This window comes from Tupaia chinensis, unplaced genomic scaffold (assembly GCF_000334495.1).
Source record: "Tupaia chinensis unplaced genomic scaffold, TupChi_1.0 Scaffold143970_1, whole genome shotgun sequence".
Lineage (NCBI taxonomy): Eukaryota > Metazoa > Chordata > Mammalia > Scandentia > Tupaiidae > Tupaia > Tupaia belangeri.
This window is the reverse complement of record NW_006203821.1, coordinates 1189574-1202991: the sequence shown is the minus strand read 5'-3', so window position 1 is coordinate 1202991 and position 13418 is coordinate 1189574. Positions and strand designations below refer to the sequence as shown.

The 13418-nt window shown below is 45.2% G+C and overlaps 1 protein-coding gene across 1 annotated transcript; it reads left to right on the top strand.

Annotated features, from left to right (window-relative positions):
- The first annotated feature begins 8998 nt into the window (after positions 1 to 8998).
- MIP (major intrinsic protein of lens fiber) lies at positions 8999 to 13103 on the top strand. Its single transcript, XM_006165617.2, has 4 exons — positions 8999 to 9358; positions 9845 to 10009; positions 10422 to 10502; positions 12717 to 13103. The coding sequence occupies exons 1-4, from the start codon at positions 8999 to 9001 to the stop codon at positions 12900 to 12902; spliced, it is 792 nt and encodes a 263-aa protein (XP_006165679.1). The 3' UTR covers positions 12903 to 13103.
- The last annotated feature ends 315 nt before the right edge of the window (positions 13104 to 13418 follow it).

The following is a 13418-nucleotide window of genomic DNA, read 5'->3' as shown; positions in this document are numbered from 1 at the left end:
TGGTTGGAGACAGAAGGCTCAAGGATGAGGAGAGTGGATGCCTGGGCTTGAGAACGGTGCAAGGACAGGTTTTTAAGACTCCCTGGGGAGATCCCAGTGGTGGGAGGTGGTGGATGGGGCTGTTCGCTCTTGATCAAAAGAAGGAGATGAATTGTGCAGCTTTCCTTCCTCTGGCTGCCTCTTTATCCACTCGAAAGCTCCTAATTTCACTAACTGAGACCTAGAAAAGCAGTCTCCAAACAAACTGAAGCAGAACATCTAAGAGACTCTGGACCAGGCTGGTAAAATGGTGATCTGGGAGGAGAGTGGAAATCACCAGTTTTCTCTCTAGACTCCAACCTTGTCCTTTTAAAAATTGAGACCTGTCCCTTTCTTCACTGCTAACTCCCAGCCCAACCAAGTGGTGGCATATCTCTGATTACTCCTTTTATCTCACTTTTAGTCTTTCTTTCCTCCCAGATCGGGTGCTTGGGGGTCAGTAGATGCAGAATTAGGGGGTTGAGGCCTGGTTGGTTTTTCTAAGGTCAGAGGAATAGAGAGAAAGGATAAAGAGGAGTGGAGTGGGAGACCAGTGGGGGAGCAGAGTCGGGTAGATGCTGGTAGCCCAGATAGACGGTCTGATCTTGCCTTCCCTCTTCTCTCTTCCTAAGACCTGCAGAGCTGGGTTTCATTTGTTTGTTAGAGATTTTTGCTATAAGGCATATCTCTCACCAGAGAGACACAGAGAGACAGAAAGCAAGAAATCATCCTCTGGGGGGATGGCTATGCTGCAATCCCTTCTCCTCCATGCTCCCCTCAGGATATTGGGCACGCACATATACGTGCCTGGCGTGAGTTTCAAGCCTCCAGGTGCAGGACTGAAACCACAGTCTGTCATGTGGGAGTCTCACAGTGTAACCATCACCCCATCTGCTGCTCCTTGTTTTTTTGTTTTGTTTTGTTTTGTTTTGAGAGTTCTTTGTAATAGGGCGCATGCACTCACCAGAAAGAGAGAGACAGAGAGACAGAAAGTGAGAAATCATCCCCCAGGGAGGATGGCCACACGACAATACCTTCTCCAGATCTTGGGCATGCACACACGTTCCGGCATGAGTTTAAGCCAGCAGCTCTAGGACTCGAACCACGGTCGACTACATGGGACTATAACGACATAGCCATTACTCCAACTGCTGGTCCCTGTTTTTTTGTTTTTAATTTGCTACAGGGCACATGCACTTGTGATAGAGAGGCACAGAGAGAGAGAAGAAAAATGAGAAAGCACTCCCCAGGAGGGATAACCAACCCACAGTCCTTTCTCATCCCTTCTCCTTTCAGGACTTTTGGGCATACACACACACACACTCATCTGACGTGCTTTCAAGTTACCAAGTCTAGGATGTGGTATTCACATGTGGTATTCAGTCAGTCGTGTGGTATTCAGCTACCTTAAGTATTATGTTGTCTAGCTGGCCCACAGAGCTGGTGGCTTTGCAATGAAGTACTGGCTTGGACATCTTGGTCACTGTAGAGGTTATTCTTGGGGCCTCTTGTTTGAGCAGGAGCTTTGGGGCAAGCATAGAACCTCAACCCCAGCAGCCAGATTTGGCTGAAGGGCTGGTGGTGGTGAGCCTGGCACAGGCTTTTGATGAAGTCTCTGGGGCCCAGACAAGTCCAGCTCTTATGCTGGCTCTGCTCTATGCCCACAGCTTGACTCTCTGTGAGAGGGATGTTATGTGTATTCCCACCTCTGGTCCCAGCATCTAGTGTCATCTAAGTAAACAGGAGGAGTCACGTACACCGGCCTCTGGGAATGTAGTTTTTTTTCCATTTTCTAACTGGTACTCACCATGTTTGCTGTAGCTCACAAGTAGTGATGGGAATCAGGTGGACTGGTGGTGAGATTCTCAGTGATTATTGGAGTATTGGCATCATTAAAAACCCTACCAGGGGACCAGCAGGTGGCATGGTGGTTAAGGCACTGGACACTCCCACGTGGCCAACCACAGTTCAAGTCCCAGACCTGGTGGCTTGCTTTCTCACTTTCCCTCTTTGTATGTCTCTCTCTGGTCAAATTAAAATAAATGAATGAATAAATAAAATTAAATAAATAATTCTTTAAAAAAAAAATACCCTACCCATACCAGGCAAGCAGGTGGTGTGGTGGTTAAGGAGCTGGACTCCCACATGGCCGACTTTGGTTTGAGTCCTGAACCTGGTGGCTTGCTTTCTCACTTTCCCTCTCTCTCTGGCCAAATTAAAATAATAATAATAAATAAAATAAGTAATTAAAAAAAAAAGCCTTGTTTTTTAGTTTAGTTTTTTTTTTTTAATTATCATTACTCTTTCTTTCATGAAAGACAGAGAAAGAGGCACCCCCAACAGAGGCCTCACACTGTGATTGCCCCCAGTCTCAGCCAGCCCTCATCACAGACACTGGTGCACATGCCTGGCATGCCCAGGGAGGTCCCAAAATGCAAACCCAGCACCTCTCCTATGTGAGTTCGGCTGAACCACTGCTGCAAAAAACCCTGGTCCTCCTTTTTTTTTTTTTTTCCTTTAAATTGCTTTTTTTTATATATATATATCTGCCTTCACCAGAAAGAGAGGGAGAAAGCACCCCCAGTGTGGCGTAGTCACTCTACAACCCTTTGTCCACTTCTCATCCTGTAGCTGGCCCTCCTTTTTTGTTTTTGTTCTTTGTTTTGTTCTGTTTAAGAGGCTAGGCTAGGTCAGCAGTTAGGTCGCTGGATTCCATATGGCCAACCCCACAGTTTGAGTCTCAGACCTGGCAACCTGAGAAACACATTAGACATACGTATATGAGTGCCCAAATCTCTAAAGGAGAGAGAAATAGGAGGCAAAAAACTGTCACGTGACCATTTGCTATGAGAGGTGAATTCCTACCTTCCCTCTGTCTCTCTCTAGCAGGCACACATGCCTTCTGCCAAGTTTGAGGGGGAAAAAATAAATAAAAATAATAGACTAGCAGAAAACAATGAGCATTCTAATTATATGTGAACATAATAACTGCAAAAAACATCTATGCAAAAAACTCAAGTAGGGGGCAGCAGGTGGCATGGTGGCTAAAGTGCTAGACACTCCCACATGTCTCACCATGGTTCAAGTTCTGGACCTGGTGGCTTGCTTTCTCACTTTCTCTCTCTCTCTCTGTATCTCTCTCTGGTCAAATTAAAATAAATGAATGAGAAAAAAAAAAAAAACCCTCAAGTAGGCTTTTGAGAGTTCATCTCTAGATAAGCTTGAGAGAGGCTGACAGGAGGCTGGCAGATGGCATGGTGGTTAAGGGTGCTGGACTCCCAGAGAGTCAGCAATGATTTGAGTCCTGTACCTGGTGGCTTGTTTCCTCATTTTCCCTCTCTTTCTCTATATCTCTCTCTGGTCCAATTAAAAATTAATTAATTAATTAATTAAATTGGGGCCAGCAGGAGGCATAGTAATTAACTACTCTGTGGTTGGCCATGGTTCAAATCCCAGACCCAGCAGCTTCAAACTCATGCCGGGTGCGTGTGAGTCCAAAATTCAGAGAAGAGAATGGAGGAGAAAGGATTACACTATGGCCATCCCCTAGGGGGATGATTTCTCGCTTTCTGTCTCTCTGTCTCTCTCTGTCTCCTGGTAAGCACACATACCCTATAGCAATAATCTTTCGGGGAAAAAAAATTAACTAGATAAGTAATTTTTTAAAAAAGAAAAAAGGGCTGGGGTCTCCATGGAGTTCATATCAACATTTATTTTGAGAGATTTCTTTTTTTGCTATAGGGCATGCACACTTGCTGGAGAGACAGAGAGAGAGATAGAAAAACAGAAAGCAAAAAATCACCCCCAAAGGGGATGGCCACGCTGCAATCTCTTTTCCTCCATTCTCCTCCTGGGATCTTGGCATATGTACACACACCCCTGACGTGAGTTTTAAGTCACTGGGTCCAGGACTCAAACCATGGCCATGTGGCAGTCCGGTAACATAACTATTACACCATTTGCTAGTCCTGCTAATCAACATTTGATGAGGAATAAAGAGAAGAGATCGATAACTCCGAATAAAGAAATCTCACTGTTTTATTTGGTGGCTACAAGGGGTTGAATTAGCTGCCCACAAGGGGTTGAATTAACTGCCCTTTGCCCTTCTGTTCCTTATGATAGTAAGCTTCATGGACTCAGCCTCTGCTCAGCAGCATACCACAGTGTAGAGCTGGAAACCACATGCTGACTGATGTCTGAGTCTCTGGTCTGGTTAGCTGAAAACATGCAGGATCATACATGTATTATTTTTTTTTGGTAGAGGTTTTCACCTTAGGATGCATGTGCTCACCAGAGAGAGAGACATATACAGAGACCATGAGAGGCAAAGTGAGAAATCACCCCTCCTCCCCAGAGGGATGGCCATGCCACAATCCCTTCTCCTAGGATTTTGAGCACACAGGCACATGTGCCTGTCATGAGTTTTAAGTCACTGTTCTGGGACTGGAACCATGGTTGGCCATGTGGGAGTCCAGCTATATAACTACTATGCATCTGCTGGCCCCTGGATCATGCACGTATGCCCAGGATGCTGATGGGGTGGAGGACTGGAGGAGGAGGAGGATCACAGCATTACTTAGCCCTGTGGATGATTACTCTCTCATGCATGTTCTCCTGCATCCACGTGCTCTATCATGGATTCTAAAAATATTTTTTTAAAATGACGGTCTGGGAATCAGTGGATGCCATAATGGTCATGTCACTGGACTCTCACATAAGTCAACCACAGTTCAAGTCCTAGTCTCAGCAGCTTGAAACTCATGCTGGGTGCATGTGCATGTGTGCCCAAAAGTCCCAAGAGAATAGAGGAGAAGGGATTGTGGAGTGGCTATCCCATCTGGGGAGTGATTTCTGGCTTTCTGCCTCTCTGTCTCTGTGTCTCTGGCAAGCACATGCTCCCTAGAGCAAAAATCTCTCTTAGAAAAAGAAACGATGGCCTAGTGGTTAAAGGGGCCAGATACAACATGGCCAACCATGGTTCAAAACCTGGCTCCAGAGGCTTGATTGAAAAACATGGTGGGCACATGTGCACGCATGCCCTAAATCCCAACAGAATGGAGAAGTGGAGAAGAAGGGATTATGGCATGACCACATCCCTCAGGGAGTGCTTCCTCTCTCTCTCTCGCTCTCCTTTTCTCTTTCCTGTCTTTCTGTGGCAAGCACACATGCCCTCTGGTAATTAAAAAACAAGAGAGAGACTGTAGATTTTTTATTATTTAAAAACCATCATTGAATGGCTCCTGTTTAAGGGCTTTACTCTGTGCCAGGCGCTATACCTACATTATCCTATTTGACTCAGAGGAAACTGAGGCTTAGAAAGTTTACATTAATTGATTTAAAAATGCTTATTTACTGCCTTCTGCATGTCAAACACCAGGTTTGCAGTGGTGAACAAATCAGACATGGTCGCTGTTCTTCTGAAGTTTATATCATCTGATGAGGATAACTTGCCCACCTAGAAAGTGGTAAAGCAAGCGTTGTTGCTGTTGCAGCTGTTCTCTACCAACTTTGGGTACACAGAATATTCATTTGTTCATGATGTCCACTCCCCACTGAGATTTACATAACTACCATTTATTTAAAAATTAAGCATCATGGGACCAGCAGTTGGCGTAATGGCTATGTCGCTGGACTCCCATGTAGTCGACCGCGGTTCGAGTCCCGGACCCGGTGGCTTAAACATGCCAGGTGCGTGTGCGTGCATGCCGTGTGTGCCCAAGATCCCAAGAGGAGAATGGAGGAGAAGGGATTGTGGTGTGGCCATCCCCCCTGTGGGGTGATTTCTTGCTTTCTGTCTCTCTGCCTCTCTGTCTGTCTGGTGAGCGCATGTGCCCTATAGCAAAAATCTCTCCAATAAATAAATAAATAAATAAATAAAAATTAAGCATCATTATTAATCATATACCTAACAGAAAACTAGAACCTTGATAATAAATCTACATATTTGGGGGCCAGCAGGTGGCATGGTGGAAAGGGGTGCTGGACTCCCACATGGCTGACCATGGTTTGATCCTGGACCTGGCGGCTTACTTTCTTACTCTCTCTCTCTCTCTCTGTCCCTCTCTGCTCAAATTAAAAATAAAGTAGTTAAAGTTAGATAAAATAATAAAAATAAATAAAGTCAAATAAAATAATTATTTAAAAAATCTACATGTAGAAGGGAATTTCAAAAAGTTTGTGAAAAAATTGAATTAAAGTATTAGTGGGACTTGCAGGACTCCCACATGGCCAACCATGATTTGAGTCCAGACCTGGTGGCTTGAAAATCACACTGGACATGTGTGTGTGCACCCAAAATCCCAAGAGGAGGATAGAAGAGAAAGGATTGTGGCATGGTCATCACCTCTGGGGGGTAGATTTCTAACTTTCTCTCTCTCTGTCTCTCTTCAGCAAGTACATTTGCCCATGGCAAAAAAAAAAAAAAGAAAAAGAAAAGAAAAACCCTAAATTTTTTTAAAAGTATGAGTATATTTTAGTGCACAAACATTTGAAGTCACAAGCAGTAGTTTTCCATACTTTTTTCATACATATTTTTCATAAATCTTTTGAAGACCCCCCTCATACATATGTACATACCCCACCCCATTCCTCTGGGTCCCCTAAGCCAAGGAAAATACCATCCTGAATCTTGTGTTCATTCTTTAGTTTCTTTTTTGTGTAGTTTTATCTCATCTCTATATATTCTAAAAAGTGTGTTTGTATTTTAGTTGTTTCTTTTTATTTTATTTTTTTTAAATATTTATTTATTCATTCTTTTATTTTTTAATTTGACCAGAGAGAGACAGAAGGGGAGAGAGAGAGAGAGGAAGTGAGAAAGCAAGCCACCAGATTCAGGACTCGAACCCTGGTCAGCCATGTGGGAGTGTCCAGTGCCTTAACCACCACGCCACCTGCTGGTCCCCTCTTTTTATTTATTTTAAAGAATTATTTTATTTACCTTTTAATTACTTATTTTTAATCTGACCAGAAAAGGACAGAAAGAAAGAGGGAGAGAGGGAAAAAATGAGAAAGCAAGCTGCCAGATCTGACACTTGAACCATGCACAGTTAGCCATTTGGGAATCCAGCGCCCTTAACCACCATGCCACCTGCTGGCCCCCAGTTGTTTCTTAACTTTATGAAAAGGTTATCATGCCACATATAATCTTCTGGGACTTTTTTTACTTGATATTTTAAAGCTAAGATTCAATTCTCTTGATTGTCACTGTGGTGATTCACTCATGTTGACTGCTGGATGATATTCCTTACCACCTTATTCCTTATTCATCCATTCATTCTCTTGTCAATAGACAACTGGGTTGCTTCTATCCATTTTTTTTTTCTCCCAGGGAACCTTTTTAAATTTTTTTAAAAATTATTTTATTTTATTTAACTTTGTTTATTTATTTTAATTTGACCAGAGAGGGACAGAGAAAGAGAAAGTGAGAAAGCAAGTCGCTAGGCCTGAGACTCGAACCTCAGTTGACCATGTGGGGGTCTGGCACCTAAGGGCATGCCACCTGCTGCTCCCCAGGGAACCTTTTTCATAGGTAGCATGAATCCTGAGCACCCTCAGATTTGCAGCAGTGGCTGGGATCTGGGAATATCACTGAGTGAAATGCATTGAGGGTTAAAGGAGCCTGAAGTCAGGAGGTCGGTGGGCTTTCAGAACACAAGAAGACCTCTCATGGACCGTTTCTCTTCCATGAAATCAGAGCTCCGGGCCCCTTGGATGCCCTCTGATCTGCTCTCAGCAGTTCTTCCTGCCAATAGGTGGATTAGATGGACCCTCCACCTTTGCTGTAACTCTGTTCCTGTCCATCCCCAAGCTGAATGCTGGAGGAAAGAAGCACAGGCTCTCATCTGTGTTTCTTCTGTCTCCTCATAGGTGTACTGGGTGGGACCCCTGCTGGGCGCCATCTTTGCCGGCCTCACCTTTGAATTCATGGGAAAGCTTGTGACCCATATGACCTGTGTTGATGTGAAGATGGTACAACCTGCCAGTGTGTCCTCTTCCTTCTTCTCCACCACCATGTACCTTCCAGCCCTGGGTTCCAAGTCCCTCACCAAGCCCTGAGTACAACTGAACCCCTTTCTCCAAGGTTTACTCCCCTTCCCCATATTATCCTTTTCTCTCCTTGACCCCCAGACCTAACCACCTATCCCCAGATCTTTCGCTGGGGATTAGGTTTAGGACTCCTAGGTCCTGATCACATTTACTGTACAGGGCATTAGAACCACCCACTGCTTCATACCTATGACTCACTTTTCTTCCTCGTACTATTTCTTTCTTATCCCCCTGTGAGCTAGAAAAGGCGAAGTACAGATGATTCTGAGATTTAACTACCAACCCCTCTTCTCCTCAGTCCTCCATCCCATTCCGAGCTATCTGTGGAAGATACTTTCTTCCCCTGTCTCTGTGTTTTAAAAAACCAGGCAGAGGAGTTGGAAAGGGAGGTGCTGGCATAGGCTGGGGGTAGGGAACCCCGGGCTTGGAGCTCCTTACCCCCACCCCCACCTTTACCCCAGACACTCAGAGGAGCTTGGAGGCCCCCAAGAGCATAGCTTTAGCCCCACAAAGGGAACTCAGCTTGATGGACCATCCAAGTAGAGCTGAGGAATATTCTAACATAGACGTCAAGACTATGGACCCCAACTTTGACACAAATAGAAGGGCAGACAATTTCAGTCCCCCTGTTCTTGAGCTATCCCTCTGAGTCTCTCCAGCTCTGATCCCATCCCCACCCCCACCCTCAGTCCCATGGCTTTCTAGGCTCATCTCCCAATTGAGGAGGAAAAGGAAAACCCAGCAGCTTTATCAGATGTGTGGCAGTGGGCCCAGTCCTCCACAGCTGTGAAAGGGTTAAGAGGCTGGGCTAGCTACCACAGCTACCGCAGCCTGCCCCTCCCAGGGATTAAGAGCCCTCTATAAAGGGGACGGTCCACCCTGGCTAGGCTAGGGGGGTATCAGGGACCCAGGCATTGTGCCCATCCCCCCTGCCATGTGGGAACTGCGGTCAGCCTCCTTCTGGAGGGCCATATTTGCTGAGTTCTTTGCCACTCTCTTCTATGTCTTCTTCGGGTTGGGGGCTTCACTGCGTTGGGCTCCTGGCCCCCTGCATGTCCTGCAGGTGGCTCTGGCCTTTGGCCTGGCCCTGGCTACACTGGTGCAGGCTGTGGGCCACATCAGTGGAGCCCATGTCAACCCTGCAGTCACTTTTGCCTTCCTCGTGGGCTCCCAGATGTCTCTGCTCCGTGCCTTCTGCTATATGGCAGCCCAGCTCCTGGGAGCCGTGGCTGGGGCTGCTGTGCTGTATAGCGTTACCCCACCTGCCGTCCGAGGAAACCTAGCGCTCAACACGGTAATGGTTGGCTGAGAGAGGCTGGGGTACCTGATTGCCCTGACTCCCTGCCTGGTGCAGGTGAATCAGCTCCCCTGGGGTCTGGGACAATGGGTGTGTACACGTGTGTCTGTGTGTGCGTGTGTCAGGGTAGGGAGGATTAACAGGTGGCTTGGAGGGGTAAGGAAAACATAGAACCCTAAACTGAGAATCGAAACTGAGTTTGAGTTCTGGCTCTCCTTCCAACTCCTTGCAAGTTCTTGAGGAAACATATTACCTTAGGGAGCCTCAGTTTCCTCATCCATGGAAGTGGGTGCAATTATTTCCACCACAAAGGAGAACTGTTCAGGGAAATTAAGCTACAAATACAATGACTATGAAGGGGGTTGTTGTTATCCTTCCTTTCCAGGGTACTGATGCCATAAGGGGGTCCCTGCTTGGGAAACCTGAAGAGGTAACGCTGTGGCAGCCCTAATGAACTGACTCTCTTCTTCTTCCTTTGCCCAGTTGCACCCTGGGGTGAGTGTGGGCCAGGCCACCACGGTGGAGATCTTCCTAACGCTCCAGTTCGTGCTCTGCATCTTTGCCACATATGATGAGAGGCGGAACGGCCGCCTGGGTTCCGTGGCCCTGGCTGTGGGTTTCTCCCTCACCCTGGGGCACCTCTTTGGGGTAAGCAGGAGAGGGGAAGAACTTCTAATTCAAGGATCCTAGGGCCCCAGAACCTTTCCTGACTTTTAAGGGTTTTTCCCATCCACCTGACTGTTGAAAAATAACATTATCCACCTCACTCTGTAACAGCTGGCACAGAGTCATCAATGTGCCCTGTCTTTCATGACTAGTTCTTCTTGACCTCCAGGTAGAAATGCAGGCGTTATGGATAGACAAGGGCTTTGACTATGGATCCATAGGCTGTCCCCAGATGGACATCCCATTATGGGAACCCCTGGAGAGTCAGGCTGCTTGTCGTTCCCCCTTTGCTGCTGAGTGGAGCCAAGATGCCGGCTCTCAGGGGGCAATGTGGGTGGAGAGAGAAGGTTTGTGGAATAGGGAGGTGTCTCAGTTACAATTATGTCTTTTGCAGATATATTATACTGGTGCAGGCATGAATCCTGCCCGCTCCTTTGCTCCTGCCATTCTCACCCGGAACTTCACCAACCACTGGGTGAGTGAGGGAAGGGGGCCCTTTCTGGATGGGTGTGGGCTGCAAGTTCCAGACCTGGTTCCTGCTTTCCATTTGGATGTGTTGCCTGCTCTACCAGATCTTGGCTAAGGGACCTGTCAGGGAGTTTGATAGGAATGAGAAAGACTCATTGTTTTCCTAGAAAATGAGGCTGTTTCTCATATTGCTCCTTCTCTGGTTAGTCAGAGATTTTTATTGATATCACTGGGGGCCCAAACTAGGAGCTGAAAGGATAGACAAACAAATATGAAGACAAAAACTTCTGCTGTTGGAGATCAGGTGTGTTGTGAGCACAGTTAGGCCTGGGCTAACACTTTACTAGCCTTTTGTGTGACTGAACAACTCAAGCATTCGGTGCCTCAGCTTCCTTAACTATAAATTAGGGTGTTATGAGAAATAAGTGTGAAGGTTATAACTGTGAAACATTTAGCACTGAATTTATTGAGATTATTTATCTAAATAAATGCAGGTTACGTTTAAGTTGTTTTGGCCATAAGCAAGTCAAACACTAAAATAACAAAAAAGTTTTCAAAGCTGTACGTCCATTTTGATAGCAGTGTTATTCACAATAATCAAGAGACAGAAGCATCACAAGTGCTGCTTGATGGATGAATGAATAAACAGAAAGTGGTATATAGATAAATGAAATGTTATTCAGCCTTAAAAAGGAAAGAAGATATGATACATGTTACAATATGGATGTACCTTGAGGACATTATCCTAAGTAAAATAAACCAGTCACAAAAAGACATAATATTCTATGAGTCCACTTTTTTTTAGAATAATATTTTAAGAATTATTTATTTAATTTTATTTATTCATTCATCTATTTGAATTTGATCAGAGAGAGATACAGAGAGAGGGAGAGGAAAAGTGAGAAAGCAAGCCTCCAGGTCTGGGACTCAAACTATGGTTGACCATGTGGGAGTGTCCAGCACCTTAACCACCATACCACCTTCTAGCCCCAGTGATTCCACTTTTATGAGAGTTTAAAGTACTTAAATTCACAGAAACAAAGAAGGCTGGTTGTCCCTCACTGTTGAAGCGGGGCAGAGGGGGAGGGGCCATAGGCAGTTATTGCCTAGTGAGTGTAGAGTTTCAGGGTTTTTTAAATTTAATTTATTTTATTAATTTAATTTTACTCATCATACTCATCATTCTTATTTTATTTATTTTATTTTTTAGTTTTTGGAGAGATTTTCACTATAGGGCGCATGCGCTCATCAGACAGAGAGAGACATAGAGACAGAAAGCGAGAAATCACCCCCCAGGGAGGATGGTCACGCCGCAATCCCTTCTCCTCCATTCTCCTCTCGGGATCTTGGGTATGCACGCACACGCGCCCACCGTGAGTTTTAAGCCACCGGGTCCGGGACGCAAACCGCAGTCGACTGTGTGGGAGTCCAGCGACATAGCCATTACACTAACTGCTGGTTCCCTCATCATTCTTATTTTAATTGAACAGAGAGAGACACAGAGAGAGAGAGACAGGGAAATTGAGAAAGCAAGTCACCAGGTATGGGACTTAAACCATGGTCAGCCATTTGGGAGTCCAGTACCTTAACCACCACACACTTGTTGGTTCCAGAGTTTCAGTTTGACAAGATGGAGAAGTTCTTGAAATGGATTGTATAACAATGCAAATATACTTTGCACTACTGAGCTATATACTTAAAACCTCTTTTTAAAAGAATTATTTATTTATGTATTTATTTTCAAATTTCATCAGAGAGAGAGAGAGAGGAGGGGAAGTGAGAAAGCAAGCATCAGGTCCAGGACTCAAACCACAGTTGGCCATAGGGCAATCCAGCACCTTAACCACCATGCCACCTGCCAGCCTCTTAAAATGTTTAATATGGTAAATTTTATGTAATTTCTTTTTACCACAATTAAAATTTTTTTCAAAGAAATAAGTAAAGTACTGTAAATTGATAACAACAAATACAAGTTACATGTGCTAAAAAGGTATGGGATAAAGGAATAACTTAATGAATTTAAAGGAATTTGTGAGTTTTGAGGTACAAGCAGTACAATAGAGTTGAATTTAAAACACAAATACATGAAAATTTCTACTTAAATAATGCCCTACTGTGTCAAGAGTAGAATGTCCAGTTTTCCACAGAGGGAGGTGGAAAAAGATCAGTCTTGCTACTAGTCCCCTCCCTAAACATGACTATTTCTTTTCTCTTCCTATAGGTGTACTGGGTGGGCCCAATCATTGGAGGAGGTCTTGGCAGCCTCCTCTACGACTTTCTCCTCTTCCCCCGACTCAAGAGTGTTTCTGAGAGACTGTCTATCCTCAAGGGTGCCAGACCTAGTGACCCCAATGGACAACCAGAGGGCACAGGGGAACCTGTTGAACTGAAGACCCAGGCCCTGTAAAAGCTCCAGCTGGATAGAGGGAGTAGAAAGCTTCTGAGTTTATGTCAAGGGGCTGAGACTGCCCCTAGATGAAGAAAGAGACCTTGGGGAGGGGCATGTACTTCTTTATTTTTTAACTTATGTTGTTTTTTTTTTTCTCTTTTTTGCTGTGTGAAATCTTTCAAGTTGCATTCATGAGCTGATTGGTGCAAACTTCCCTTCCTCCCCATCCCACTTCCCTTCGCCTTTTCCACAGAGGGAGGTGGAAAAAGATCAGTCTTGCTACTAGTCCCCTCCCTAAACATGACTATTTCTTTTCTCTTCCTATAGGTGTACTGGGTGGGCCCAATCATTGGAGGAGGTCTTGGCAGCCTCCTCTACGACTTTCTCCTCTTCCCCCGACTCAAGAGTGTTTCTGAGAGACTGTCTATCCTCAAGGGTGCCAGACCTAGTGACCCCAATGGACAACCAGAGGGCACAGGGGAACCTGTTGAACTGAAGACCCAGGCCCTGTAAAAGCTCCAGCTGGATAGAGGG